The sequence below is a fragment of the Triplophysa dalaica genome, chromosome 1 (assembly GCF_015846415.1).
Source record: "Triplophysa dalaica isolate WHDGS20190420 chromosome 1, ASM1584641v1, whole genome shotgun sequence".
Classification (NCBI taxonomy): Eukaryota; Metazoa; Chordata; class Actinopteri; order Cypriniformes; family Nemacheilidae; genus Triplophysa; species Triplophysa dalaica.
Window position 1 is genome coordinate 11,597,544 of NC_079542.1, and position 27,682 is coordinate 11,625,225.

General features: G+C 39.4%; 2 protein-coding genes across 3 annotated transcripts; one reads left to right on the forward strand and one right to left on the reverse strand.

The window, feature by feature from the left end:
• The first annotated feature begins 1,649 nt into the window (after window positions 1-1,649).
• On the forward strand, window positions 1,650-19,648 carry sin3ab (SIN3 transcription regulator family member Ab). Of its 2 annotated transcripts, none has more exons than XM_056746566.1 (21): window positions 1,650-1,851; window positions 3,549-3,755; window positions 4,350-4,517; window positions 4,618-4,724; window positions 6,741-7,032; window positions 7,121-7,372; window positions 7,494-7,646; window positions 7,731-7,904; window positions 8,119-8,205; window positions 8,307-8,425; window positions 8,562-8,772; window positions 8,862-8,978; window positions 9,093-9,331; window positions 9,687-9,870; window positions 10,733-11,303; window positions 11,969-12,138; window positions 12,443-12,616; window positions 13,389-13,481; window positions 16,082-16,176; window positions 17,894-18,095; window positions 18,186-19,648. In XM_056746566.1, exons 2-21 carry the CDS (start codon window positions 3,579-3,581, stop codon window positions 18,405-18,407), a joined length of 3,807 nt encoding a protein of 1,268 aa, XP_056602544.1. In that variant the 5' UTR covers window positions 1,650-1,851; window positions 3,549-3,578; the 3' UTR covers window positions 18,408-19,648. The 2 variants fall into 2 exon arrangements, with proteins under 2 accessions (XP_056602544.1, XP_056602553.1); XM_056746575.1 differs by having other exon boundaries at window positions 7,749-7,904.
• An 826-nt stretch (window positions 19,649-20,474) lies between these two features.
• On the reverse strand, window positions 20,475-27,412 carry crabp1b (cellular retinoic acid binding protein 1b). The gene is made up of 4 exons (XM_056751285.1): window positions 27,214-27,412; window positions 25,511-25,689; window positions 24,385-24,498; window positions 20,475-20,862 (listed from the first exon to the last, which is right to left on the reverse strand). Exons 1-4 carry the CDS (start codon window positions 27,281-27,283, stop codon window positions 20,812-20,814), a joined length of 414 nt encoding a protein of 137 aa, XP_056607263.1. The 5' UTR covers window positions 27,284-27,412; the 3' UTR covers window positions 20,475-20,811.
• Window positions 27,413-27,682: the final 270 nt, after the last annotated feature.

Here is a 27,682-nt window from a genome sequence, read left to right on the forward strand (position 1 = left end):
CCTCTGCTGTTATGGTCCCCTCTATACAAATACTGTCTTTCACAACATTCAACAAACCAGACACTTATGTCTGCACAGAAGAATTTTATTGAACAAAAGCAACTTTAAACAGCACAGCTTGAGAGCTCCGTAAAAATTCAATAAGGCATTCTCATTTATCATCTTAGCAGACAGGTTGCCCACCAAAGCGACTTACAATAAAGCACACAAATCACGTTAAAAGCGATCCGCACAAGGACAGAAAGCTGAGAAAACAGATCAAGCTGTGAAGGTGGGTGATTTAAAAGAAGACTAAATTGAAAAACTCATATCTAGTCAAATTTAATAGTCAATAAATATACTACAATATAATAAGAGTATTTCACTGTTGACTCTGATGGAGATTAACCATGACAAACACGTACACACACAAAAAAATACTAAACGTTGATTTATGAACTGCATGCATGCCTGTTGATCATGACAGTTTTCAAAGTGAAAGTGAAAAATTATTAGTTTTAGAAAACTATTTGTTGACGTAGGATGTCATTTCATACACGTATTTACTTTAAATATATAAGAGAACACAAGCAGCAGCCTAATGCGTAGTGTTATGGTATTCGAGACCGGTCTCAAGTCTAATTTTTTGATGGTCTTAGTCTTGTCTCAATTGTCTTTGGTCTCGGCCTTGTCTTGGTCTCAGACTTAGTGGTCTCAGGATTTTATTTCAAGACCGGTCAATTACACTAAATAGCTGGTGTATTGTCTGATTGATGTGTTGCTAACATCATTCATGTGATTGGATGTAAATCTTCTGGCTTTAAAAGCATTCACCACTTGTTACTTATTTCATTCTTCTGTTACTTTTGTTACTCTGTCTGCTGGCAAGAATAGAATGGGGAATTGTCTTAAAAAGATCTGTCAACAAAATGAATACATACAAAGGCCCACAATAATCAAGTTGTGATTGCAAAAAAGGTACTTATGAGATCTTGTTTTTTGATCTGATATTGATTTTGTATAATTGTTCAATAAACCTTGGCTTAATAAGTGACTTAAGTTTAAGACACAATTAAACACAAGTTTTTTGTTCTTTTTTGGCTAGTACCAAACAAATCTAGAACAAATCTGAACTTTTGTGCATTTCTGAGCAACACGCAGCTGTTTTGCAATTGATAAGATAAAAAGCAATGAAACTAATTAAATCACTGAATGTTTTCTTTTGTTGAAGGTCACAGACCTTCTTGGGTGTTTACCTTTTTATGTTTAGTTGGTGGAATTTTTACCTGCACATAAATTGCAGAAGGCTACAGTTACAGTAGATGAGTGATAAAACATGGAACATAAAATATCCTACAAATACATTTCTGCACAATAAATCACCCAAGTTACTTCAATTATTATTTTATTATGACTAATTAGTGTTTTGTTGATCTTTTAAATGAATTTTGGGAGTGCTGGTCTTGGTCTCCCTTGGTCTTTTTTTGCTAACGTTCTTAACATGAGATGTGGTATTTCAGCAATGTTGACAACCTTCCCGTTCAAAATAGGCGGCTAAAGCCAGTAGAAATCTCATTTGTTCGAATATTCACCAATCGTATTTCTCGGAGGGAGTTTGCTGAGACCGCCCTGTCCAAAGCCACGCCCCCGAACGAGGATCCTCCTGCTGAGGTTGTTTTCCCATGTTAGCCAATTAGCAACCTAGCATGCAATTTGAGGTCTGGCGCCTTGACTGAATGGTTACGTGTGTTTTAATTTGTTCATTTAAACCTTAACGTTACACGATTCAACGTTTTAGCGTTGTTACTGAGCTTCGCTGCTTTTGATTTTTCGACGGAACAGACTGAAGTGATCCGGAGAGTTTGTTGCGGGGTGAGTTGACTGTTGTGAGCTAGCGGACACTTGCTAAGTTTCGCTAGCTGTAGTCGTCTCACTGCTTCATCTAAGCAACGAGCAGCTAACTCTCATACTCACTGACACTTAACACTTTCTCAATCAAATGGCGAGCAAACTAAAAACGTGTGAGAGAGCAACGTCACACCAAATTCGTTTGTAGTGATGCATACGATAGCTGTGATTGTATAAGATTATTTATCAAGGCGCTATAGCTAGCCGCGCTTAGCTTGGATGGCTAGATAAGGTTTTTAAGCTCTATAGTGTTGGAGAGCTGCTCAACATGAATGTCAGGCTGGCTATCATTCCCCGCTTTTGACTTGCCAGTTATCGGTGATTGTGTTTGAATGTGTTATAGTCTACTGTATAACGGTGCTGGTTTGATCTCGGAACAGTTGTGTTCTCACCGGTAGGGATCATTAATCAGACAGGACTTCCTGATTGTAGCTAGAAACAATTGTTAAGATCGACTGCCAACCAGGCTTCCTTTTCACCTTTTCTTGGCGATTTAATCGATCGATTGGGGTGGCGAAAATGTTCGCATTGTTTTTAGGGAGTTATCATTTTGTCTAGCTCCGAGTTGTGTTGGGATTTGCTCATCGGATAGAGGCGGTTACTGCTGCTGTAACGCATCACAGACGTTGAAGCTATATTGACTTGAGCATGTTTACATTACCAAAGCAGTAGTAAACAAGCATACGTACACAATGAGTATCCTATTACGTTGTACCGTGCAGATAGTGTGCATGTGTGTAGGTCATCTTATGCATATGTGTGATTCTCAAGGCCTGACACCTACTCCGAACTGTCCGAAAGGGGTGAAACGGGAGTTTAGCCGTTCTAAAGAAAAGTTGGACAGCACACATGCCCTACCACGTTTCCCTCTAGCATACCTCTTTTCACCTCACCATCTGCTTCCACTGTGTAAATCCATCAGCTAATTTTATAGGACGCTGTACCGCAGTTTAATCGTATAACCTTTGTGGTAACGTTAGTCTTTGTGTCAGTCAAAAAGTTAATATTGCCGGGAACTGAGGTAGTTTTACTTCTAGCGCGATCGAGGATACGCCATTTGTGACTTATGTAAATTTGACAGGTGACAAAATCTTTACAGAGTTTTATACCAAGCCGTAAAGTTGAGCACTCAGAGGAGCCTGCTGACACGTTGCGTATTTCAAGACAATGTGGCAAACGCGTTTTTATTTAAAGCCTTGGGCTTTACATTAAAATTGTATTTTATATACTTAATTTTATATTACTTATTAAACATTAAATTATTATTGTTGGACTTCTTTAGTTATAAAGTTTTATGTTACTTTTTGGACACACCGACCTTGAAATAAGAATAGTGGTGAAGATAAATATTAAACAAAGTTTTTCTATTCTTTAAAACGCCATTCTTTGTTTTAATGACAGCACTACACGCTTCAGATTTTCTAAGTTCACAGTATAACACTTTGAAAAGGTTTGAAATAGTTCCCATGTTTTCTGGCCACTTGCTGCCTTGTCCTTGGCTGTCCAGTGTAATGCATCCAAATAAACAAATAAAAATCATAAGTACAACTAACGTCAAGCATTAAAGATTAAGAACTGTATTCTTAAGTGGTTGAAATAACTCATTCATTCAAGTGTGTGCAAACTTTTGTGACTGATGGCAGTGTGATGTTTGGTTGTAGATCCACCGCAGTGAAGAGCATGAGTACATAATGAAGCGGCGCTTGGAGGATCAGGAAACAGTGATCGGCTCTCAGCGGCGGCTCCCTGGGGGTGCAGACAGCTTTCAGCACCGCGTCCTTAACTCTGCCTCCTCCCTGTTCGAGACTGCACCAGATAACATGCAGCCATCATCCAGCATGCAGTACTCCGTTTCTCAGACCTACCAGGTACCAAAATTACATCAGGATACTTTTAAAGAATTCGCCAACTTTTCTCATGACGTACGTGTGAAAACACTTTAGTGAATGTAAATGTTAATAAATGCAATGTTTATACTATATTTAATACCATTTACATCTCATTTATTTATTACCATATATAAATATTGTTTATACACATAACATGCTCATAACTTTCACAAAAGTTAAAAATATATATATTTTAGGGTTACTGCATAACACAAACTTTAGTGCAATTTAAGTTTATATACCCTTAGTCCTGAACATCATGTATTGCATCGTTGAGCTTCATTAACTGCTAACTGCCTTTTTTATCGTTGTGCATCTCAACAAGATTGACCCATTGTGGAGGAGAGCTCAAATCTTACAAGAAAAACTAGAGCACTACACTACCTGTAGATTTTCTGTTAAACAAAATAAACCATGAATGATAAAAACAAAAAGAGAGTCTGCAAGATGTGATTGTACACTCATGAGCGGAACTGTATAACAATAGCCTGCTCAAGTGTCAAATATAGATGCCACACTCATTTCCCTCACAAACAGCAGTGATGATTGACAGTCCATGCTTTACCCTAACAGTTGTCGATGGCCCAAGGCTCTGTGGGACATGGACACACCAGCAATTCAGCTGTGCACAGTGGGCCTCATCACCATGGACCAGCTGTCCAGTCTGTGGCACAGGGTCACTCTCATGCTAGTCCGACTTCGGCCCCAACACTGGGCCAACAGCAGTTCCAGAGACTCAAGGTAGGAAAGCCATTAAAAACACACTAGAAGAGTTATTAAAGTGTTGTTGAGAGAGCTTGAGAGTGTTGATATGTGTGATCTGAGATGTTTGTAATTTCAGGTTGAAGATGCACTTTCGTATTTGGATCAAGTTAAGCTTCAGTTTGGCAATCAGCCGCAGGTCTACAATGACTTTCTGGATATCATGAAGGAGTTCAAGTCTCAAAGGTCAGTTCAATTTTTTTTCTATGGGGCTGTTGTGTTCCAAACCAAACATGCCGTGATTTTGTTTCTGAGAGATCCCGAGGGCTTTATCTGTGGCTGAGCAAAACACTTAACCTGTCTTTGTGGTTCTGGTTGCTCTTGTGCTCTGACCTTCTCTTGGTTTCATTTTAGCCAAAGAGAGGAATTCTTTTGTCTAATTAGCCAAGTAGTGAAGAGACTAATTGTTGATTCATTTAGCAAAACCAATGATCATTCCACTGTGAAGTGTTATGTTCATTATTATCTTCTAATGCTCATTTTGTAATCTGTAGACAATTTATTATTATGCATAATTGCATTATGCATAAACCCCCGTGCCTCGGGGGTTTCCTCCGGGTACTCCGATTTCCTCCCCTGGTCCAAAGACATGCATGGTAGGTTGATTGGCATCTCTGGAAAAATTGTCCGTAGGGTGTGAGTGTGTGAGTGAATGAATGAGTGAGTGTGTGTGCCCTGCGATGGGTTGGCACTCCATCCAGGGTGTATCCTGCCTTGATGCCCGATGACTCCTGAGATAGGCGCAGGCTCCCCGTGACCCGAGGTAGTTCGGATAAGCGGTAGAAGGCTGCAGTGTTTGCAAGATAACACAAGAATAGGATGTTATGTTTTAGATGTTGCATTCTGGGTAAATGAATGCTGTCAGAGTTGCTCTCCTACTGCCATGACATTCAGCATCCTTTTTATCAGCTGTGTAAATGTAGCAATAGATTTTTAACGGATAATATCATTATTGCATAGATTTTTAAGTGTCTCCGATTTTTTTTAAATGTTTCTCCGGCCGTATTGTATAAGGGATAGTTCACCTCATACTCATACTCCGATTGTTACAAACCTGTAAAAGTTTATCTGTTCTGCTAAACACAAAGGAAGATGTTTGGAAGAATGTCAGTAACCAAACAGATCTCATCCATCATTGACTCCCAAAGTATTTATTGTCCCTATTATGGCAGTAAATGGGGGATGAGATCTGTTTGGTTGCTGAAATTCTTCCAAATATCTTCCTTTGTGTTCAGCAAAACAGATACATACTTACAGGTTTGGAACAATCTGAGAGTGCTCAAATGATGACAAATGTTTTATTTTTGGGTGAGCTGTCCCTTTAACAGAATGAGTAGCTGACTATAACCCAAGAATGTAGATACACTTGTTTCTTTCAACAAGAACATGTCAAACAATTTAAACAACCATATGCTGACATATTTGGGGCAGTTTAAAGGTAAAATGATTCTGTTCTGCTGTATCGCAGTACAAAATCAGTGTTTCCCACAGGATTGTGATAAACTTGTGGTGCTGTTGTGTTGACTTCACAAACTAATTTGCGTATTTGTGATGTCATCACGTTGTGTTTGTGTCGTGTTAGTGTTAGCACTTGATATCTGTTTTTCTTCTACTCTCTGATTTGACATATTATACTGTATTTAACAACTGAATGCCACCAGCAGTCACTTTAACTGCTGCCAAAGTCCTGATTTATAAACGCAACATCAATCGGCCAAAATCACAATACAGTACATCTACATTATAGAGTGGCTATATGCAGTTTGCTCTTTCTCAACAATGTGTTGCTGTATTATGAAAGCTTCTTTGATGTTAAATGCTAGTGACAGTTAAATACACTACACGGAGCTAACTACACGTGCGGACGATAGGCAGAGGGCTCGCAAACACATGGATCTCTTGAGAAGAGAGTCCATGCGAACACAGAAGAGAAGGATGCGCACCTGGCCACACGCCACTCACACCAAACAAGTCAGAAAAGAGAGAAGACGCGAAAGTGCTTTTTATCCACTAGTTAATCGATCGCAGATACAGTCGTTACCACGGATGGATAAAAAATTACTAAATGTGATGGCAAATATAATTGGGCGGCCATTTATATACCTGGGCGGACCGCCCAACTAAATGCATTGAATGGGTTAGGGTTAGGGTCAGATTGTCCACTCATAATTAATCATTAATGTTCTCTTTTTGTATCCTCAGCATTGATACACCAGGTGTGATTAGTCGAGTCTCTCAGCTCTTCAAAGGTCATCCTGATCTCATCATGGGCTTCAACACCTTCCTGCCACCCGGTTACAAAATTGAGGTTCAGACCAATGACCTGGTCAACGTGACCACACCCGGCCAGATCCACCACATTACCCCACATGGTATCTCTGTCCAGAACCTCCCCATAACCCATCCGTCGCAGCCCCAACCTCAACCAGCAGCCCCGACCAGCAGCGCTGCATTGGTCATCCCCAGCCAGCCAACCGCCGCCAAGATCAGCAAGGTATGACGCAAGTAATGCATTGTGAGTCTAATGGTTACGGGATGCACCTTTACAACTCTTCTATACCATGCTCATTTATATTTCTTAGCCAATGCAGTCTCCTGCACTGACCCCAACCAGCCAGCCCAATCCGTCCATTCCCTCATACGCCTCTCCTCGCTCGCCGTCGGCCCAGTCTCACACCCCCATCAGCAGCGGTACTGCCGGTACCACCCCGCTGCAGAACAACCAGCCTGTGGAGTTCAACCACGCCATCAACTATGTGAACAAAATCAAGAACCGCTTTCAGGGCCAGCCAGAGGTCTACAAATCCTTCTTGGAAATCCTGCACACATACCAGGTGAGAGCGTTAATAAAATACTGTAAATGTCAGGATGCGGTTTTACAGCTTGTAAAGTATTGAGTATTTTTATTCAGCAATAATTAAAAATATCACATTCATTTGTTTGTTCGTCGAACAGAAGGAACAGCGTAATGCTAAGGAGGCAGCGGGAAACTACACACCTGCTCTGACCGAACAGGAGGTGTATGCTCAGGTAGCCCAGCTTTTCAAAAACCAGGAGGACCTTCTATCTGAATTTGGCCAGTTCCTTCCAGATGCTAACAATTCAGTGGTAATTGTTAAAAAAGACCTTAAAGACCTATAATCATTTGTGTGTCATTATGCTTAAGCTAAACTAGGTTTACCTTTCTATAAGCCTTTCTTTGTTATGCAGTTATTGAGCAAGACAGCGGCCGAGAAGGCAGAGTCTGTACGAATTGATCATGGTGGTACAGTGAAGAGACCTCAGCTGAATAACAAGCAGAAGTTCAACCAGAATGGCTGTCAGATCCGCAGACACGCGGGACCCCCCACTACACCCTCTGTTAAGGTGAACTTTGAGTTTTATAGAAACCATTTTGAAAGATGTGAACAATACTGTTCCTGACACTTAACACTTGTGTAGTGTAAAAAAAACTTAAACAGGAAGTGCTTCTTGGCCAAAGCTGTTTACATCTTGCGAAATGGTCTATAACATCATTGTCGCACTATTACCAAATATTATAAGTATTAATATTGATTATCATTTGGTTTTCTTTCAACAGAAGAAGCCAAAGTTTATGGGAAAAGACCATCCAATGGCTGAAGCCAGCAAACTTGGAATTGGTGCAGAGTCTCTCTTTTTTGAAAAGGTAAGAGCTTTGAATATTGTTTTGCTGCAATGACAGGAGCTGCATTGTTTATTCTGTGATTGCATAAAATGCGATATTTGACCTGTATGTACTGTTCTCAGGTGAGGAAGGCACTGCGGAGTTCAGAGGGCTATGACAATTTTCTGCGCTGTCTGGTCATCTTCAATCAAGAAGTGATCTCACGTGCTGAGCTTGTGCAGCTGGTCTTACCCTTTTTAGGGTCAGTGAAACTCAGTGAAATCTCTGAGATATTTGACATCTTGTGTATACCTACCTTGCATTTGAAAATTCCTATTATAGTAGTTATAAACATTATTTTATGTTATTCATTATGATTCTCTCTGTCTGCTTTCCAGGAAATTCCCTGAACTTTTTACTTGGTTCAAGAACTTTCTTGGCTACAGAGAATGTGTCCAGATTGAAAGCTTTCCCAAAGAAAGAGCCACTGAGGGCATTGCTATGGAGATTGACTATGCGTCCTGCAAGAGACTGGGCTCCAGTTACCGAGCCCTGCCCAAAAGCTTCCAACAGCCCAGATGCACGGGCAGAACCCCGCTCTGCAAAGAGGTGTGTGTATTGTTAGGAAGCTATGTCAATTTATTTCCATCTATTAGATCTTTATCCTGATAACCTAATCGATAACATTTCTTTTACAGGTGCTTAATGATACTTGGGTGTCATTTCCATCGTGGTCTGAGGATTCTACCTTTGTAAGCTCCAAAAAGACTCAATATGAAGAACATATATATAGATGTGAAGATGAACGCTTTGAGGTGAGGAAAGAAATTTTCTTCCGTTATCATACTTAGCAACGGTATTTAGCCATGTGTGCATGTTACTGGATATTATGGTCCGTGTTTGATCAAGCATGTTTTTTTGCAACACAGCTCGATGTGGTTTTGGAGACAAATCTCGCCACTATCCGCGTCCTGGAGGCTGTTCAAAAGAGGCTCTCGCGTATGTCCGCTGAAGAACAAGCTAAGTTCAGGCTGGACAACACCATCGGAGGCTCCTCAGAGGTCGTTCATCGTAAAGCTATCCAGAGGATATACGGCGACAAAGCCCCAGACATCATAGATGGGCTGAAGACGAATCCTGTGGTCTCTGTACCTATTGTACTCAAAAGGTCAGCATACATTTATAGTTTGAAGCTGGATCCCTTGTTGCAGATTCATAAAACTATAAAATGTCACACATTGTGGGCAGTAAAAGCTATTAAAGGGGTTGGAGTTTGACAGATTGTATTTATACTTCCAAAACTAGAAAGTACAATAGCATCACCATGGTTTTTATGAAAGCCATTGTGGTATTATAATGTAATATTCATTATTCAGATTTCTCATAGATGACTTTATACTTTTGGAATACAGTGTTCTCAAATAATAAAAAAGTCTCCTCATGAGCTGACGGCAAGGGAGGGCTTTGTCATTTACCGTTTCAGGTTTTCATCACAGAATTCATTATATGTTTTGCCTTTTCAGGCTGAAAATTAAAGAAGAGGAGTGGCGAGAGGCTCAACGTGGCTTCAATAAAATCTGGAGGGAGCAGAACGAGAAGTATTACCTCAAGTCTTTAGATCACCAGGGTATTAACTTCAAACAGAACGACACAAAGGTGTTTCGCTCCAAGACGCTGCTCAATGAAATCGAGACTCTGTATGATGAGGTATGAAAAAAGCAAACAGTAGGGACATCAACTGTTAAGTTAAATCCTGTGCTTTTGTTGCGTCTTCTGTGAGACGTGTTAGATTTATCTATTATGAAACCTAACTTTAAGCTAGCGTTAAAAGATAGCTAGCTTAAAGCATTAAAAAAATGTATCATGCGTAAAATGCCTTTTTAGCTGTATACAACCATTAAATTAATTTTCAGGTCAAGTATGTAGTTTTTTGGAGGATCTATTGACACAATGCAGTATAATAAACATAGCTATGTCTTCAGAGGTGTATAAAGACCTTACATAATGAAGCGTTATGTTTTTATTACCTTAGAATGAGCTTTTTCTATCTACATACACCGTGGGTCCCTTTGCATGGAATTCACATGTTTTTTTCTACAGTAGCCCTAAATGGACAAACTGCTCTACAGAGTGTATTTCGTAAACACATTATCTCCATCAGCAAAAAACATGACGACTCCGTTTTGTGTCGACCACCATAGCGCTCGAAAGGAAGCGGTGCACTGAGCTGTTAATTGAAATTCACTATCTCGCCACTAGATGCTGCTGATTTTTTCACTGGACCTTTATCTCTCATATGTTCTATAATTGTAACTCAAGCAGTAACATTTGAATAACGTTTGTTATTCTTGGTCTTCAAGTTATTGCTATATAAAATGTTCAATTATTTTTCCCTTACTTTCTATTTCTTTCCATCCCAACTTGTTCCAGGCCCTATTTTGTACTCTATTCAGTGTTCATGTAAAGTGCCTGTACATTGTTATTTCAGTGTGTTTATCTATAAACAAAAGACATTTTCTTGAACATTATCACAGTTGCTATAACAACCAACAACTTGTCACCCACTTAGCGACAGGAGCAGGCTTCAGAAGACAATGCCACCCCGCTCTCAGGCCCCCACATAACCCTCACGTACGAGGACAGCCAAATACTAGAGGATGCGGCCGCTCTCATCATCCATCACGTCAAGAGGCAGGCTGGCATCCACAAAGACGAGAAGTACAAAATCAAACAAATCATCTACCACTTCATCCCCGACATGGTGTTCGCCAGACGCGGCGAGCTTTCCGACGTGGAGGAGGAGGAAGAAGAGGAGGAGACCGAACCGGATGAAGATGGGACTAAAAAGCACAACGGGACGACGTCAACGAAGTCTAAGCTCCTTTTCAGCCAAACAGCGGCTTCCCAGCAGAAGCTCAGCAACTGCGATGATGCCTACAACCTCTTCTATGTCAACAATAACTGGTACATCTTCCTGAGGCTGCACCAGGTCCTGTGCTCCCGACTGTTGCGGATCTACGGACAAGCAGAAAAACAGATCGAGGAAGATAGCAGAGAGAGAGAGTGGGAAAGAAACGTACTCGGTCTGAAAAAAGTGAAGAATGACAGCCCGGCGATCCAGCTGCGATTAAAAGAACCAAGTAAGTCTGGCCTAAGTGCAGCAGAACACAGATGTTTGCATAGAGTCATGTTTTTCTCCATCTTTTTCATGCAATGTGTTGCCGTTTGTTGAGATGGAAGGTCGAGAACTCGTTTATGGTGTCTTAAAGGGACAGTTCACCCGTTAAAAATAAAATTCTGTCATAATTTACTCACCCTCCAGTTGTTCCAAATGTGTATACGTCTCTTTGTTCTTATGATGATATTTGGAAAAATGCTTGTTATCAAACAGTTCTTGGCCAGTTGCCACTATTGACAACCATAGTAGGAAAAATTACAATGGTAGTCAAAAGTGCTCCAGAACTCTTTTCTACATTCTTCAAAATATCTTCTTTTGTGTTCATAAGAACAAAGAAATTGACTCGCCCTCAAGTTGTTCCAAATCTTAATAGATAAGGACAGATTTTTCATTTTAAGATGAACTATTCATTTAAATTTGTGAAGACAGGTGAATGTTTTATCAAGGATCTCTTAGGGGATTTAACACATGTGTGAGCTAATGATCTTTCTGTCAGATTTGCCTGCAAACCACAGGGCTCCTGTCACCATGGAAACTGCTTAGACAATTAAGAGAAGATTCTTAGATTAAGACTATAATGATGTTGCTGAAGCGTAATGAATTAAAATGTCTTCTCTCTTTTATCAGTGGACATTGATGTTGAAGACTACTACTCTGCATTTTTAGAGATGGTGCGAAACCTTCTAGACGGCAATATGGAGACGTCTCAATACGAGGACCAGCTGAGGGAAATGTTTACCATACATGCATACATTGCCTTCACCATGGACAAACTCATTCAGAGTATAGTCAGACAGGTTAGTTACTCCAGAAATTGTCTTCTGTTGTAAACCCTAATCTGAAGTGGTCAAATGTTGTACTTAGAACCTTGCATCAACCGTGCCTTGATTTTTAGCATGCCACCAAATTTTGAAGATGTTCCACATTCAGATTTTAATTTTGTTATTAGCTTTTTCTTGCGTGAATGTTTGCTTGCCATCTTTTGGAATTATGTTGTGGACTTAGCCTTAGGATATTTGCATACAGACTACTTCTCTATAAGTTTAGTCAGTGATGCAGAAACCTGTTTTACCCTTTTCTTTCTGTTTCTCTTTCCCACAGCTGCAGCATATAGTCAGTGATGAGATCTGTGTACAGGTGACTGATCTTTATCTTAGCGAGTGTGCCAACAATGCCACATGTGGCTCCCAGTCCACCCAGGCATCCAGAGCCGGTGCCGAGACAACCTACCAGCGCAAAGCCGAGCAGCTGATGTCTGATGAGAACTGCTTTAAGGTACGATATGAGACGAACACACAAAGTTCAGTTTTTTTATATGAATTTACAGGAAGCAGTTTGGGTTGACGTCACAATGAAGATGTGATTTCCTGTAGCTCAGTGGTAAGAGCATTGCGTCAACAACGCTGGGTTCGATCCCAGGGGTTTGCATATACCTATGTATAAATATATAGGATATTGCAATGTAAGTCGCTTTGGATAAAAGCGTCTGCCAAATGCATACATGTAAATGATTTAAGACACAACATTTTGTTTATTGTAAATCACATCTGAAATGTTCTCAGTAGGATAGGGGAATAAAGACTAATTATTATTATTAGCATATCCTCTAAAACTGCCAATAAAATTCATAAGACATCTTAGTCTTTTTTTCAATCGACCAGTTCTGTCAATTTATCAGCCAAATATATTTAGTTTTGATAAACTCTTGTTTTAATGTCATCATGTTTTTTCTTTAGATATGTGACATAGAACATGTTATCTTTTTTCACTAAAGCAGAAATGATGTTCTTAGCAACATTCTGTTATTTTTTACAGTATAAACATTTCATGGATTCAATTGGTAGCAGTTCATAAAACTCGGTGTGCATAATTAATTATACATATATAAGTGTTGAAACTAGTTTTAGGGTGGGAATTGCCTGCCACACAACCACAGCAAAACCCAGAGGTATTTCATGTGCCGCACAGCAGCAGCATTTCCCTAAGGTATTTCTTGTGCTCTACCCATTGCATGTATTTAAACTTGTGCAATTTTTTTCTTTTCCAGTTACTGTTCCAGAAGTCTAAGGGGACTGTGCAGCTGGCTGTGGAGCTGTTGGACACAGAGGAAGAGAACTCGGATGAAACTGTTGAAGCTGAGGTACATGACAGAGAACTGAAAACTCCATTGTGTTTATGCATTAAAGCAGTGGTTGGGAACCTATGGCTTTCGAGCAGCACATGGCTATTTTAATCATGTGTCTCGTCTGGTGTCTTACCCTTCACCATCATTTGATTGTTAAAAACATCATAATATATTAATATTTCAGGTTGTCCTGGCCAATACACGCATGCAGTGCTATGCGCAAATGACACGACACTAATCAACGGCAAACAATGTTTCTATGATAACCTCTCGTGCCCGCATCCCAGATTCAAGCTAACCAGAGCGCGAGTTTAGATGAGCAAGAGTCATGCTTTTATTGAAAGTTTGGGCTATCTGTGGCGTATGATACATAACTCGTTGCCTTGCTATAATCACATGTAAAAAGTTTTAAAAACACACCATGCAGCAGAGAATCCGGTGAGCAGATGGAAGCAAACTGAGATGCGTCAGTATAGATGCTATGTGAGCATTCTTTCTCGCATGTGAACCATAGGAAGTCGATACATACATCGGTCTGCAGCATTTCAAGAGGCCTAATGTAAACCTGTCATTTGTTTATAAGTAATGAAAAATAATTTTTTGGAGCCCCAGATGTATGCACTGTTTCGTTTGTTTCACTGTTTTTGAGTTGTCTGTGAACATGTAATTTTATCGAATTACCAGGGTTTTATGTTATTAACCATCAGAACTAGAAAAATGTCTCTTTGGTTAAAAAAGGTTCCCGACCCCTGCCTTAAAGGGATAGTTCACCCCTAAATGAAAACTATTTCAGTTTTCTCATCCTGTTATTCCAAACCTGTCTGACTATCTTCTGCTGATCACAAAAGATATTTCAAAGACTGTCTCTAATCAAACAAAACTGGACCACACCGATTCCATTGTATGGACGGAAAGCTTCTGAGACATTTCTTCAAATATCTTCTTTTGTGTTCCATAGCAGAACAAAATCATACAGGTTTTAAATGACATCAGGATGAAAATTTGCAATTTTATTTTGGGGGAAACTCTCTGTTAACTCGCACTGCCCTGGTGGCAATGTGCTGCACATTTACACCATCTTTTCTCATGCCATGAGCCCACGGTGACACCAAAGAGTGATCTGACTGATGTAAAGTGCCCGACCACAGCTAGTTCCTTTTATTGTGACATTTAGAGGTTGGTAAATCTAACATTAGCGTATACAGATGTTTAAGATATGCTAATTACTTACCAAGTTCACTGTAATAGGCTTACAGCTGACACACAGCCTGTAGTTCAGATGCTTTGCCTTATTCAACATCTGCTGCACCTGTGGAATTGCGCTGTGTGAGGTGTAGGCAGGATGCAAAAAGAAGTCAGTCTCTTACTGCTCTTGTCTGTTTGTACCTGAGAAACGAGGTCACGTGATGGAGATGAACAAGATGTTCAAACACCACAGGATTTAGACTTGTCAGAACAGCATTATATGACCCTCAGCTAACTCGAGTGTCTAGAAGTGACGTACCATGCAACTTGTAGACTCACTCTTCATGCACAGGTCAAATTTTTGCCACTTTAACAGGAAATTACGGATGCCAGCAAGACTTCCCTTTTAAATTTCTAGATGTTTTTGAAAAGAAATAAGGCGTCAGAGTGAACAGATCATATGTCAGAATAAACCCACAAATGTGGCCGCAAACGTCCTGGTAGATTCTCCCTCCGTCTGCATTTGGAATTGGTTTATTTATGGGAGTATGCCATGAGATCATTGTCATGAGTCATTGCTGCCACTTGGATAAAAAGTTGTTATATACTGACTAAGAGCTTTTAGTTGACATATTCTACACCATCCCAACACTCTTCAGAGATATTTGAGCTTGTGACTCTCTCCAGTCAGTGCCATCGTGACCCATACATCATTTTAGGAGACACTCATCATGGAGCTGGCAGACATGAGCTCCCAAAGCGCTCCAGTGCTTCTGCATCTGTTCCCTCCGGTTCTTCCTGGAGCTGTCTATATTCTCTAGCACATCAGTCAGTGTACTGGCAGGGAAAGGTGGAACCTAAACCACCAGAAGAACAGTGTGACTTCTGTGGCGAATAGTAAATGAATTGTAGTGTTTGACCTGTGCAAGATTTATACATATTGTAAAATGTAATGGGTTTGATGTAAGCAATTTACTTTTCACTTTCTGTAATAACATTATAACCATGCTTGGTATAAATTAATAATGTGGTTGTAAATTATTCAAATGCTCGGTTATTAAAAAAGTTATGGTTGACCCTGCTGGTTTATGTACTTCAGATTGTTTATGCAAATGTGCTTCTTGTCACTTTGCAATATATTTTAGTTTCACGCTCACTTGTAGTGCTTTGCTTAAGACTTTAATTTTCTGATTCTGTTTGTGTATTTTACTTCTTGGAAAAACAGCTTATTTGAAGCTTCAGCTCAAAAGCAAGTCTTTGCATAATAAATGAGATCCATAAATAGAAACAAGTCGCGTGGAAAAACACGATAAACTGGCACGCAGAACCTATCCCGGTGATATTACTCCTGCAGAGAAGTTTGAGACGATAATGCCTTTAGACAGGGACTATTTCTCTTATAACCTTAAATGTCTCTGTGTGCTTTACAGCGCTGGCCCGACTACGTGGAGCGATATCTGAATACCAACTCTGCCTCTCCAGAACTTCGTGAGCACCTCTCTCAGAAGCCTGTGTTTCTGCCCAGGTGAGGCTCAGCCAAGTCCTTTAAATTTGCCCCCTTCCCATGTACCATCGAGACAGGAACATCACAGGAATGCTTACGGTAGTCTTTGTAAACGTTCGGGAGTCATTCTGTACAAACACTGCCTGTTTGTAATCACCCGAACACACACAAGCTGTCTGCCTGCTTGTATTCGCACTTTACTGAGACTTTATTTAACGAAACCTGTTTAAAGCTGTTTATGTCTTCTCCGATGTGGCCACAGTACAGTTCTATTGGTTATTTTACCTTTTATTTATGAATTGTAAGTATGGTGTGTTTTGGGGGAATGAAAGAATTATGTGCACCGATGTTTTCCATATTGTGTTTGATATGAGATGGAAAATGCATTTCATTTTAATATTTGTTTTCATTCTCATTTCTGAGAATATGAAAGATGTTTTTATGTGCCCGCTCTTAAAAGGGTTTGGTTGGGTAATCATGTTCTTTTGAAGAGAATCTTACTGAAGAGGCTGAAGACATCTGTGCATTTAGATAAGATGGGCCTGTTCACCAAAAAAAAGCAGATCTGTACTTTCCTATGATACGTTTTTCATAATCTTTTTAAAATAGTCCACACTTGAGTTTCAAAAGAAAATACTTGTTTGCTTTCTCTCTCAAAGTGTGTTGTGGTCTGTTTGTGTAATTCTATTCACAGATATATTTCTGTATGTGACTTGATTTCATCAATGTGTATAAATGTGTTTTATAGTCTGTAAGATATGAGTGTTAGGACTTTCTGAGCAGACCTTGTATGCCGAGATCTCAGAGATGCTTTGTCCTCCCGTTGCTGATTCTTTCTTCAGTTTGATCGGGGTTGTCAGTTCTCAACGTGGTGTTGTGACTTATTTGAACTCATCGTGGTCTGACACACAGACGGCTGTATTTCAGAGAGGGCCTTGTCAATAAAATTCTGGTCTGAATTTTATCCTCAAATGTGCGTGTTTTTCTTTCCAAAATGGTGTTTGAGCTCTAGCATGGGAGGATGTTTGATTTTCATTTTGGCTTGTGTCCATTTTCTTTCATGCATGTTTTCTGTGCAGTGGTTAAGAGGTCTTCTGATATCTTTGTGTTCATATACTGAGAAGCACGCTTCAATAAGTTTATTTTGAGATGGATAATTCGCTTTTTTCTGTTTTATGTGCAGTGTGAGGTTAAGTCGCTATCTTTGCTCCATTATTTATGCTAAGGAACGTAATGCAGCGAACATTTGTAGTGCATGGTCCTAATGCAATGCCTAATGCACAATGTTAACCCATATCCTGGCCTTTAACCTTATTCCCTACCTGGTTTCTTTTTTTGTGACGATTGGCTAGTTTCTTTAAGTGAGGTCCTGAATTCAAAATAAGAGTCATGGTTTCTATACCCATCTGTTACCTTTGGTAAGTACACTTCTAATTTTAGTCTTTAATTGAAGCAGGTAAATTTACTGTCCCTTGTTCTCCCCATAATCTGGATTTTGACACTTGATCAAAATGGTATTGCCATGGATATGAGTTTTCAATGGAGATTGATTCAATGTCGTACCATATATATTGAGACCAAGGTGCACTGTACACAGTTGCATTGGGGCATAATCTTCTTTTGATTGGGATCTTCCTCTCTTTATGCCGTCAGATGCTTAAGTTGAAAACATTTTAACTAAATTTAAGAAACGTAGGTGTCAGACGAATTATTTAAAGGCTACGGTTTTCTTTCGAAGGAACCTCAGGCGAATCCGAAAGTGCCAGAGGGGCCAGGAGGTGCAGATGAGAGACGCCAAAGAAACCGCCAAGAAATCCTCCGAAGCTGGTGAGGACTCAAAGATCGAGTGCATGTTTAAGCTCAACTCTTACAAGATGGTTTACGTCTTCAAGTCGGAGGACTACATGTACCGGCGTAGCGCACAACTGAGAGCTCATCAGGTATGTAGACATTGGTTTCAGTTTCCCACACAGATGATCTAATTCACAATGTTGCATGATTCATAGATTTTTCTGTTTTAATTTTTTTAGTCTCACCAGCGAGTAACCACTCGTCTTCACCAGCGCTTTCAGCTGTGGCTGGACAGGTGGCAGAAAGATCACGTGACGGGTGACATGGCTGCCGCCACTAACAATTGGCTGATGGGAAAGGACCACGAAGGCATGCTGCCCTGCAGAACCACCCGTGAGCCCAAGATCGTCCACTACCAGAACATTAACAAATATAAAGTCTCCTACAGCACTACGTTGTAAAGTTTTCTAGACGGGGATGATTTCCCCCCATTTTACGTTGTTTTTACGATGACTGAAGTAGCACTGATATTAAAATCTCCCGACCATTAAGTTCTTTGGAGATCGCTCACATTCTTTTTTTATTTCTACCTTTTTAAATTTTTTAGATCGGTGTCTCTTTTTGTTCCCCTGGACTTTATAACCAGTTGGTTAATTACCTTCGATCATGAAGGCAAGAACATCCTCAAGGAATCTTGCAAATGCTGCAGCTGACTTTCGTTTTGATTCTCAAGACAAAGATTTCCTTTTGTCTGACGTGAGGCTTTTAATGAACAGGATGGTTTACAAATACAGGTCAAGTCTATGCCCATTTGTAAATGTTTAGATTTTTTCATCTCTTCAAGGTGAAGTAGTTTATTAGCAATAGGTCTCTTGTGGTTCATTTTAACCACACGTATGCTCAAAAATGAGAACGAATGTCAGCCGATGACAGAACATTTCTGATCAGTTTAACAATAGCCTCTGTGTAAGGCAATGCAGCTAAACCAGGACTTATGATGTGAATTTCCATAGTGTTCACAGTCTTCACATTGTAAATCTCTTTACAGGTTAAATACAGCACCATTAATGAAGGTTAATACACATCAAAGACACCAGCCACAAAGTGTCAATCAGGAACAGCAGAATATGTCACAAAAGCTCTTGTAATGTAAATACAATGTATATATGCCAGACTGTTTATATTCGGAGAACCTTCACTGTTACGTAGTTCAGCTATTAGACTTTCTTATGAGCTTATCAGCAAAAGAGTCTAATTCTGATATCTTTAAGAAACCACTTTGACTATTCATAACGTCTCTCGCTCGCTCTCTCTCTCTTTCTCTCTCGTCATGAAAGTGTTCATTTCAACAGCTTCGACTTTGTCCTGAACCTGTTGAACAGAGTCAGTTTTCATGGCACTATATTTGGCCCTCATCTGAACTCGTATTCAAATCTGTGATATCACTGCCTGTGTTCTGAGTAGAACTTAGAAGCAATTCTGTTTGGTCCCATTTGCCCTCTTATCATGAGAAGTCTGGATATGTGCCTTTGGGGTTCATCTGTATGGAGCTCTTAAGGCTGTTGTTTATGCTGACAAATATGTAAAACAAACATATTTAAAGATGGAAATGATGGCATGTTTCTATGTTCTCATGTACAGCCCTTTTATATTATTCATTATTGTTTTAAAGATTGAATTAAAACCGAATTGTGGTAGATTACCCTGCTGTGTGTCCAGATGAAATGATACAATGATGCATGGATCTCTCTCTCACTGAATTACTTCGATGGGAATGAATAAGTACTGTTCACTGGAACAAAACGCTCTGTAGTTTCGCACACTGACAGTAGGGGGAGCGTATGTATAGTCTCTCGGGGAGGTGTGATTAGTTACAAAAATGTGTTTTTGGAGTTAACAAAACATTACAAAAGTTCATATTATCCCATGTCATGTAGTTATTTATTCGAAAGCTGCAAGTTCTCATACTTCACTGAAGTCAGTTTTCTATTAGGAAATGCAGTTAACACTTATTGCTTCCTTTTATTTATTTACATATGTGTAAAATAAGACGCAAGACACTTTTATAGTTTCCTGCAAAATAAGCCCAGTTGAGTTTAGGACCAATGAGAGCAATAAAAACTCCACAGTCGTGTTTAACACACAAAGGGGGGAAAAGGTGTTGGTTAGATGTGGGCCATGATTTAATTAAGATTTGGCCCCATAGTACAGTTAAACACACTCTAGAGAAATGGGTCATAAAGGCACTTCAGTGCAATAACTCACAAAGCATAAAATATAAAAACCAATGAGGGATTTTCTTACAGATGCCAAAGCCCTCTTATGACCCCGCACGCAAGCTGCGGGCTGTGCCAAGTTTGTAGCATTTAGACAAGCTGTTACCTTTTGTTGTTCTTTTTTGGTAATGTGTTAATATCTCAGATAATTAGATGTACTATTTTAAAGATTTAAATTGTAATATTGAAGATATAAAGTCATAGCCTACACCTTCAGCACTTAAATAAATGAAGCTGGTAAACTTTATTGGTGGTCATGTTTACAATCACATCTGCAATACATGGATGTGGATTTGTTTTTATTTAATGGTAAACAAATACAAAAAAAAGATTAAAAGAATGTAATGAGACTGAAGAACTGCGGTCAACTATCGTAACTGCTCTAAAATTGTTTACCAGATAAAACATTAATAGAACTAGCACAGTTTTAACGAGTCTAATGTACCGTAATGTACAATGAATGGACAAACAATCAAGTTATTAAAAAGAAATTATCCACTAACACACTATAGTGCAAGTTAATCATGAAACATGTTTCTCTTCCAAAGCTGCAAGTGCCGTAATGTAACTCCATCAGGCGCCTCTGCTCTCATTCTCGGACATAAATCCTTGTGCACACCACATCGGCTGCTCCAAAGGTCTATACAATACAAATAAAAAAGAGAAGAATGTCATTTGTTAGTCATTTTTTCAAGACCATTAAAAGTTTGTTTTGCGTGGCATGATTCTGTGGTGTCCTTAAATAAACAGTTTACTAGAAACCACGTTTACCAAGATATACTGTATGCATTTTTTTAATCTGCATCACTGAAGTGTTAATGTATCGATAAGAATCTGGCCCCTGCAGACCTGAAGGTATCTGACAGCTCTGCTTTCAGGTTAGACATCCCATGCTGAGAGTGACAAGCTCTCATGTCAGGGAGAGGAAAAAACTCATCCTTTCTGACAGCTCTGTGCCAGACTTCCAGATTTACTGAAGTTTGCACATCACAGCAAAACTGAGGCATCTGACAACACCACTCGCTATCAGCTCTGCCGAGCAGGGAAACTGAAGGACCACTGCACGTTCACGTTAAAATAATGGTGTTGGGCCATCTGCTGTGTGCAGAAATGTCCTAGGGCACATTAGAGAGAAGAGTGTTAGGCTCCTACACACTGCCAACATTCCTATGTAACATGATCTATTAGACCCATTTGCACAGTCTGCAGTGGGTCACTGCCAGCAACCTTGCTGTATGATGCCAGGTTCATTGTAATGTGGTCATTTTACCAGGAGTCCCACATGTGCTGAAATAAACAGGTTAGGATGATGTAAAGTTGATGTAAGCGAATGAAAAGCGCTCTGATGATAAATGCTTTGAAAGTATTTATTTAAACTATACAATTAAAGTTATATTCACTACACAAAAAGTACTACAAACAACAAAGGTTGTTTATATTCACTATGCGAAGAGGGTTTATTTAGAATTACGCGATGCTTTGGAGTGATTGTTTGGCTAATGAAAAAACAGCTGGTCTTGAATGGGAAAGACTTACATCATTTATTACCATCGCCACATATTCAGAAGCTATTCCTCCTCATAAGCTAAGAGGAGCTTTGATGTGAGCCAGATGCATCACCATTGTGCTGTGATCACATTTTCTGCTATGGTTAATAAGTCGCAGATGGGACTCTAGTGTGTCTTGTTTCTTGCATGTCACCAGCTGTGTTGAGATCCATGATCACATTAATGTAGTGGAACACTTTGTTCCACTTCACAGTATAAATCCCCACTGACGTCATTTACAGCAATAAAAGCTATAGTATAGAAATTTAGAAAGAACCCAAACTGGACCTTTGTTTTTACATTGGGGATTGTGTTTTGTTGTGTAAGTTTTTTCAAATGTATAAGAAGGTACACTTAACAAATAATGTGTCATTTTAAGAATTTAGAAATGGGTCAAAAAGGGACAAATCAATGAACCCAGAAAATGTTTATATTTGACATAACATAAAGGGATAGTTCACCCCAAAATGAAAAAAAATGCATACATTTTTCACTCTCTAGTTGTTCTAAACCTGTTAAAATTGTTTTTGTTTGGATGAACACAGAGAAAGATATTTGGATGAATGCTTGAAACCAAAATGCTTGATAGGGCAGTTTTCAACCAGGTGTCTTCCTACCTATCCCAGAATAAACTACTGGATGACAAGCAGTCTGGCTTCAAAACAAAACACTCCACTGAGACTGCACTGCTATCGGTCATAGAAGGACTGTGGCTCGCCAAGGCAGAATCTAAATCCTTGGTCATGATTCTGCTAGACCTATCAGCAGCGTTTGACACTGTCAATCACCAGATGCTGCTAACAACCCTCTCATCTCTAGGGATCTCAGGCACTCCTCTCCGCTGGTCCAAATACTACCTCTCTGACATATCCTTCAAGGTGTCATGGAAGGGCTCGCTGTCCACTGCTCACCACATGATCACTGGGGTCCCTCAGGGATCGGTGCTTGGACAACTGCTTTTTTCCATCTACACAACATTCTTGGGACCCATCATACAGGCACACTACTTCTCGTATCACTGTTAAGCTGACGACACCCAGATCTACATCTCATTTCACCCAGACGATACCACTGTAGCAGCTCGCATTACAGCCTACATAGAAGAAATCTCTAGACATCACCTGCAGCTGACACCCTGCCAAGACAGAACTACTTTCCGGCACACCCCACGACAGGATCTCACCATCCAACTTGGCAATAGCACAATCACTCCTTCCAAAACAGCCAGGAATCTCGGAGTCATATTTGTTGAACAGCTGTCCTTTAATGATCACATTTGCAAAGACAACGTGGTCATGCCGATGTGCCTTATTCAGCATTAGAAATTTTAGACCCTATCTTAATGAGCATGTGAAAAAACTCCTTATCCGAGCCCTGGTAATCTCAAGGCTACTGCAATGCTCTCCTTGCTGGTCATCCTGCAAAGGCTATCAAACCACTCCAGCTGGTACAGAACACAGCAGCATGCCTCGTCTTCCAACAGCCCAAAATGGCTCATGTGACACCCCTTTTCATCTCTCTCCACAGGCTACCGGTTGAAGGTAGTATCAGATTCAAGTCACTAATGCTCGTCTACAGGACTATCACTGGATCTGCACCGGCATACTTTCACACACTCCTACACCCCATCACTCCTCACCGTCTTGTATTGCCTTCTCATAAGGCTAGTAAATCGCTTTCCTGCTTATTCTCCTTCACAACTCCTTCCTGGTGGAACATTCTTCCTAATTCAATCCGGACAACCAGATCTCTCACAACATTAAAAAAACTTCTCAAAACCCATCTCTTCTGTGAATACTTGACAGCAAAATTAAACTTACACTAACCATCTCTCTTTCTCTCAACAGGTAAGGGTCTAGCTTTTGTTGAAACAAGTAACTTTGTATTAGCACCTATTGTATTATTGTTCCTGTATGACATATTGCGTATTGCTCCTGGAACTCTCTGTAAGTCGCTTTGGATAAAAGCGTCTGCTAAATGTAAATGTAAAACAGTAGCAAACTGTGACGTTTGAGCCTTGGCTCTCCGCGCAGGCAATTTGAGTGGTCTAGACTTACTCTCATGAGACTTTGAAATCTCACGTGGATAGAGTCCGCATCGATCCAGGAAGTCAAATATGCATACTGTATAGCGAAAATCGTCCGACTTCTATTGAAAATAATATTTTAACGTTTTTTACATCATTTTTAACAGTGGAAGACCATTTTACAGAATGAGCATTTTGGCCACCAAAAGTCTGTCAAAAATCTGCTTTAAAGTTTTAACAACAGATACTGTTCTTGAATGAGAGAGGGAGACATTTGACGACCCTAAGGGGCAGCGAGGCTAGTGAATAAAGCCAGTAATAAAAGCTTATTAGTTTTAAGACCGGTTTACTGTTGTTCCTGAAAAGCAGAACAGGCCAGATGTTTGTCCATGCTGCATATTTGAATACCAAACCAATACAAAATTTTTACAAATGCTTTATTGTTTCTTTTTGATACCAGACGGATGTGAGTGCTCAACACATTCACATGAGAAAGAAAGGACGAAATAAAGAAAAGGAAAGGAAAGGAAGAAAGAAAAATGTGATCTATGTATTAACAAGAATAATGGAATGATGGGAAAGTCGTCACCAGGATGAGTTCGTTCCCTCTCAGCTCTCTTGTCCAGTAGGTCTTCGGGCCGTTGCCATCCACCATGGTTTGTCTGCAGGTTATCTTATTCTCTGTATCCCATGTGGGCAAGCTCTGTGAACAGACCAATGGCACACAAAAAAGCCTTTGAAGATAGATGGTAATTTGTATGTACATTGTGATTCTTTCAGCGGTAGAAAAATCTTCCCGAGAGAAATTCTTCAGTTACCATCTGTGTTTAGAAGCAATGATTTAGATCGATGTCTTTGAATGTATTTCATAGGCACATCAAAAGCTCTTTGAATAAGAGTGAATCATAAGAGTAATGACGAGAGAGGACCACCACGGGTGACCTGCTCGGTCATGTCGATGAGTCACAGCGATATTTTATCCTTCTGTATAACCTCTCTGACTCCTCTTATATCCTTCTCCTTAAATGTGCTGTGTATATTTGAATGACTTAATATACCCTTCATTCTGTATTTGTGTCAAAAGCAAAATACCTAAATAAAACGAAAAACTCCAGTGTTCATTAAGTCAAAAACAGATTTTTGTGCCAGACCTTTTTATTTGCTCATAAAAAGGCAGCGGTCATAAAGGTCAGCTTGTTAAAACGGCTTTCCGTCACATGACTATTTGGTCTGCCCTGACGCTCTTAGAAAAAAAACTCCAGTCTACGCTTTTATGAAACGCATCCTCTCATATCAGTGCTTGACAACTCTTTAGTATGCAAACCTTATCTTTCCCTGTGCTGGATATGATGGGTGCAATTGTTTGAGTCAAAATCCCTTCAGATCCATTCAAATCCAGGAGATTAAATGTGGAAGACATAAGGTTGACGTAAGGGTCTAGATAAACCTGCCGTATTACTTCGATGGCTTCGGGTGACATATAATCTAATTTAGCAAACTGTCTGTGACATGTCTGAGAAGTTTTAGATTTGCACAATCACATACTGTCTGTTGCTTTTGTGTTATTCCTCAACCAATGACAAGTGTTCAAGACAATTCTCAGTACTATGTAGATTGCATTATACTATGTGTATATACAAAACATTAACGTGTAATTCTGTTTAACTCAGTTATTAAGAAATGAATGAAAAAAAATACCAAATTCATGTCTGTACCTTGCATTTTCGGCCATCGATGGTCTCTTCGTTGAACTCCTGTCCTATTTGGAAGTTGATTTCGGTGGTCCTCACAGTAGTAGATGTTTTAATGTAGAACTGTTCTCCATTCTGACGAATCTCCACATGGGGTTTGGAAGCGGCTGCACAGGCCACCTTCCTCAACATTGCATTCACCCCTATATTTCACAAAGCGTGAGATCATAATAAAATAAAAAAATGCAAAAATATTTAGTGCCTTTCAGTGTATGCTCTTATAGCTCAATAAGTAGTGCACAGAACAAGCAACGCCAAGGTCATTGGTTCAACTCCCAGGGAACGCACAAACAGATTAAAAATATGCATACCTTTGAATGGACTGTTGCTTTAAATGAGAATTAGGAAAAATAAAGGCTTCAAGTGGGTATTTACTGTATTTCTTTGTAACATTTATTCAGCGTTCATTTCAAGCACTTAATAATACGACGAGAAATCTCTTAAGTGTTCTTCTGTGCTGTAATGATTCTCATGCTCTAATTTCCCAAAGACTGCCATACTTGCATCACATATTTCCAACGCTGCAATAGATACAAGAGCTAAGAAAATATTTTAATTGCATTTGTGTGCTTTGAAAAAAAATGAATTATAGACATACATATTTCTCCAAGCCATGTTTCAAAGCAAGTATTCATAATGCTTAATGGTGTGCCATTTTCTGTCAAAAATAGTCAGTACAGATTGCTATCAGCTGATTTTGCTAATAAGAGTTACAATGACAAGCTGTTGACTGGAAGGAATTTCATGGCTTTTGGACACACAGAGCTGGTCAAAGCTGAAAGTTTGCAAGAACTAATTACATATATATTGGACTTAATAGCAAATGACTCCAAACTACTGCGTTAGTCAGTAAATGTTTAAAGGCAGAGCCGTTTTCTATAGATCTATGCTCCTCTTTTATCGGCTACTGAGATATAAATTCATAAATAAACTATTTAGATAATTCTCCAAGCAATAATAATTTGTGGATACACAAGCTGCAAATTTGTGGTGGCCTAAAATACATTCTTATTGCTCTTTTTGCACTTACACAAAGGCCTACATCATGTGCTAAATAAAATATTTTTATTATGAACAGTCATGGAGAGCATTCCAGATTTTCATTTAATCAGCATTTCTAGATGTATTGCGGGCATTTCAGTCATGACATGAAGTCATCCAACAGATTACAATGCCAACAGTTATCGCAGATATATATATTTTTTAAATACCGAAATTAGTTGACAGAATATAACAAAAATAATAATTTTACTTAAACAACTTCAGTTAATTCATATAAACTTAAGCTGGACATTAAAATGGTATCTTATTTTTTTCTGCTGCTGTATAATAAACAAATGTAATAAAATATTCAAAGAGTGGGTGGATTTTTGTAACCTTTTCCAAAAACACTGTCTGTGGCTTCAAGAATTTAAATAAGAATCCAGCAACACATGCTGCCAAAGAAACAAAAGAGACTGAATAAGCAGCCTAACAGCCCGAAAATAATAGTGATTTACTTTTCACACTAGTTAATCCATGAATATGCTATTGAAGAGGAAACAGCAGAAAAAAGAGAGCAGCCCTCATGTGTCCTAGACAACAGGATGAAATAGTCTAGTGATCATAAAGCATATTCACTTCTCACTTGAGGAGGTAAAAATAATCAAACGGAGAGGATCGCTTACCAAGCGCTTTGAGAAGTTCTTCAAAATTTTCGCTGCTCTTCATTTTCCAGTTTCCTGCAAAATTGGGCATCTTTACCTACAACCTTTTTATTAGCCTTGCACTTTGATAAACAAAACTTGCTTTACTTTTAATTCAGAAACAACACGTTTTTTCTCCTTTCTGATTCCTCTTTTTCTCAGCCTCACTTGTCTACACTGTCACCTTCTCTTTCTTTCTGTTTCTCTGTTAAGCTTGCTGGACCACTATTGATAGCAAGCATCTGTGACGTATGTTAGAAATCCCTCCCTCTTTCCCCAGATGGATCTAATGGCTTACAGGAGCATCCATTCTCTAATGCTTCTCATTCATCTAACACTCTTCATCACTTTAATAACATCCCAGCCGTCACATTTATTTTCATATGAAGCTTCTGGATAACTTAAGTTGTCACTTTATACTTTCTGCTCCTCTGAATTATTGCATTTCGTT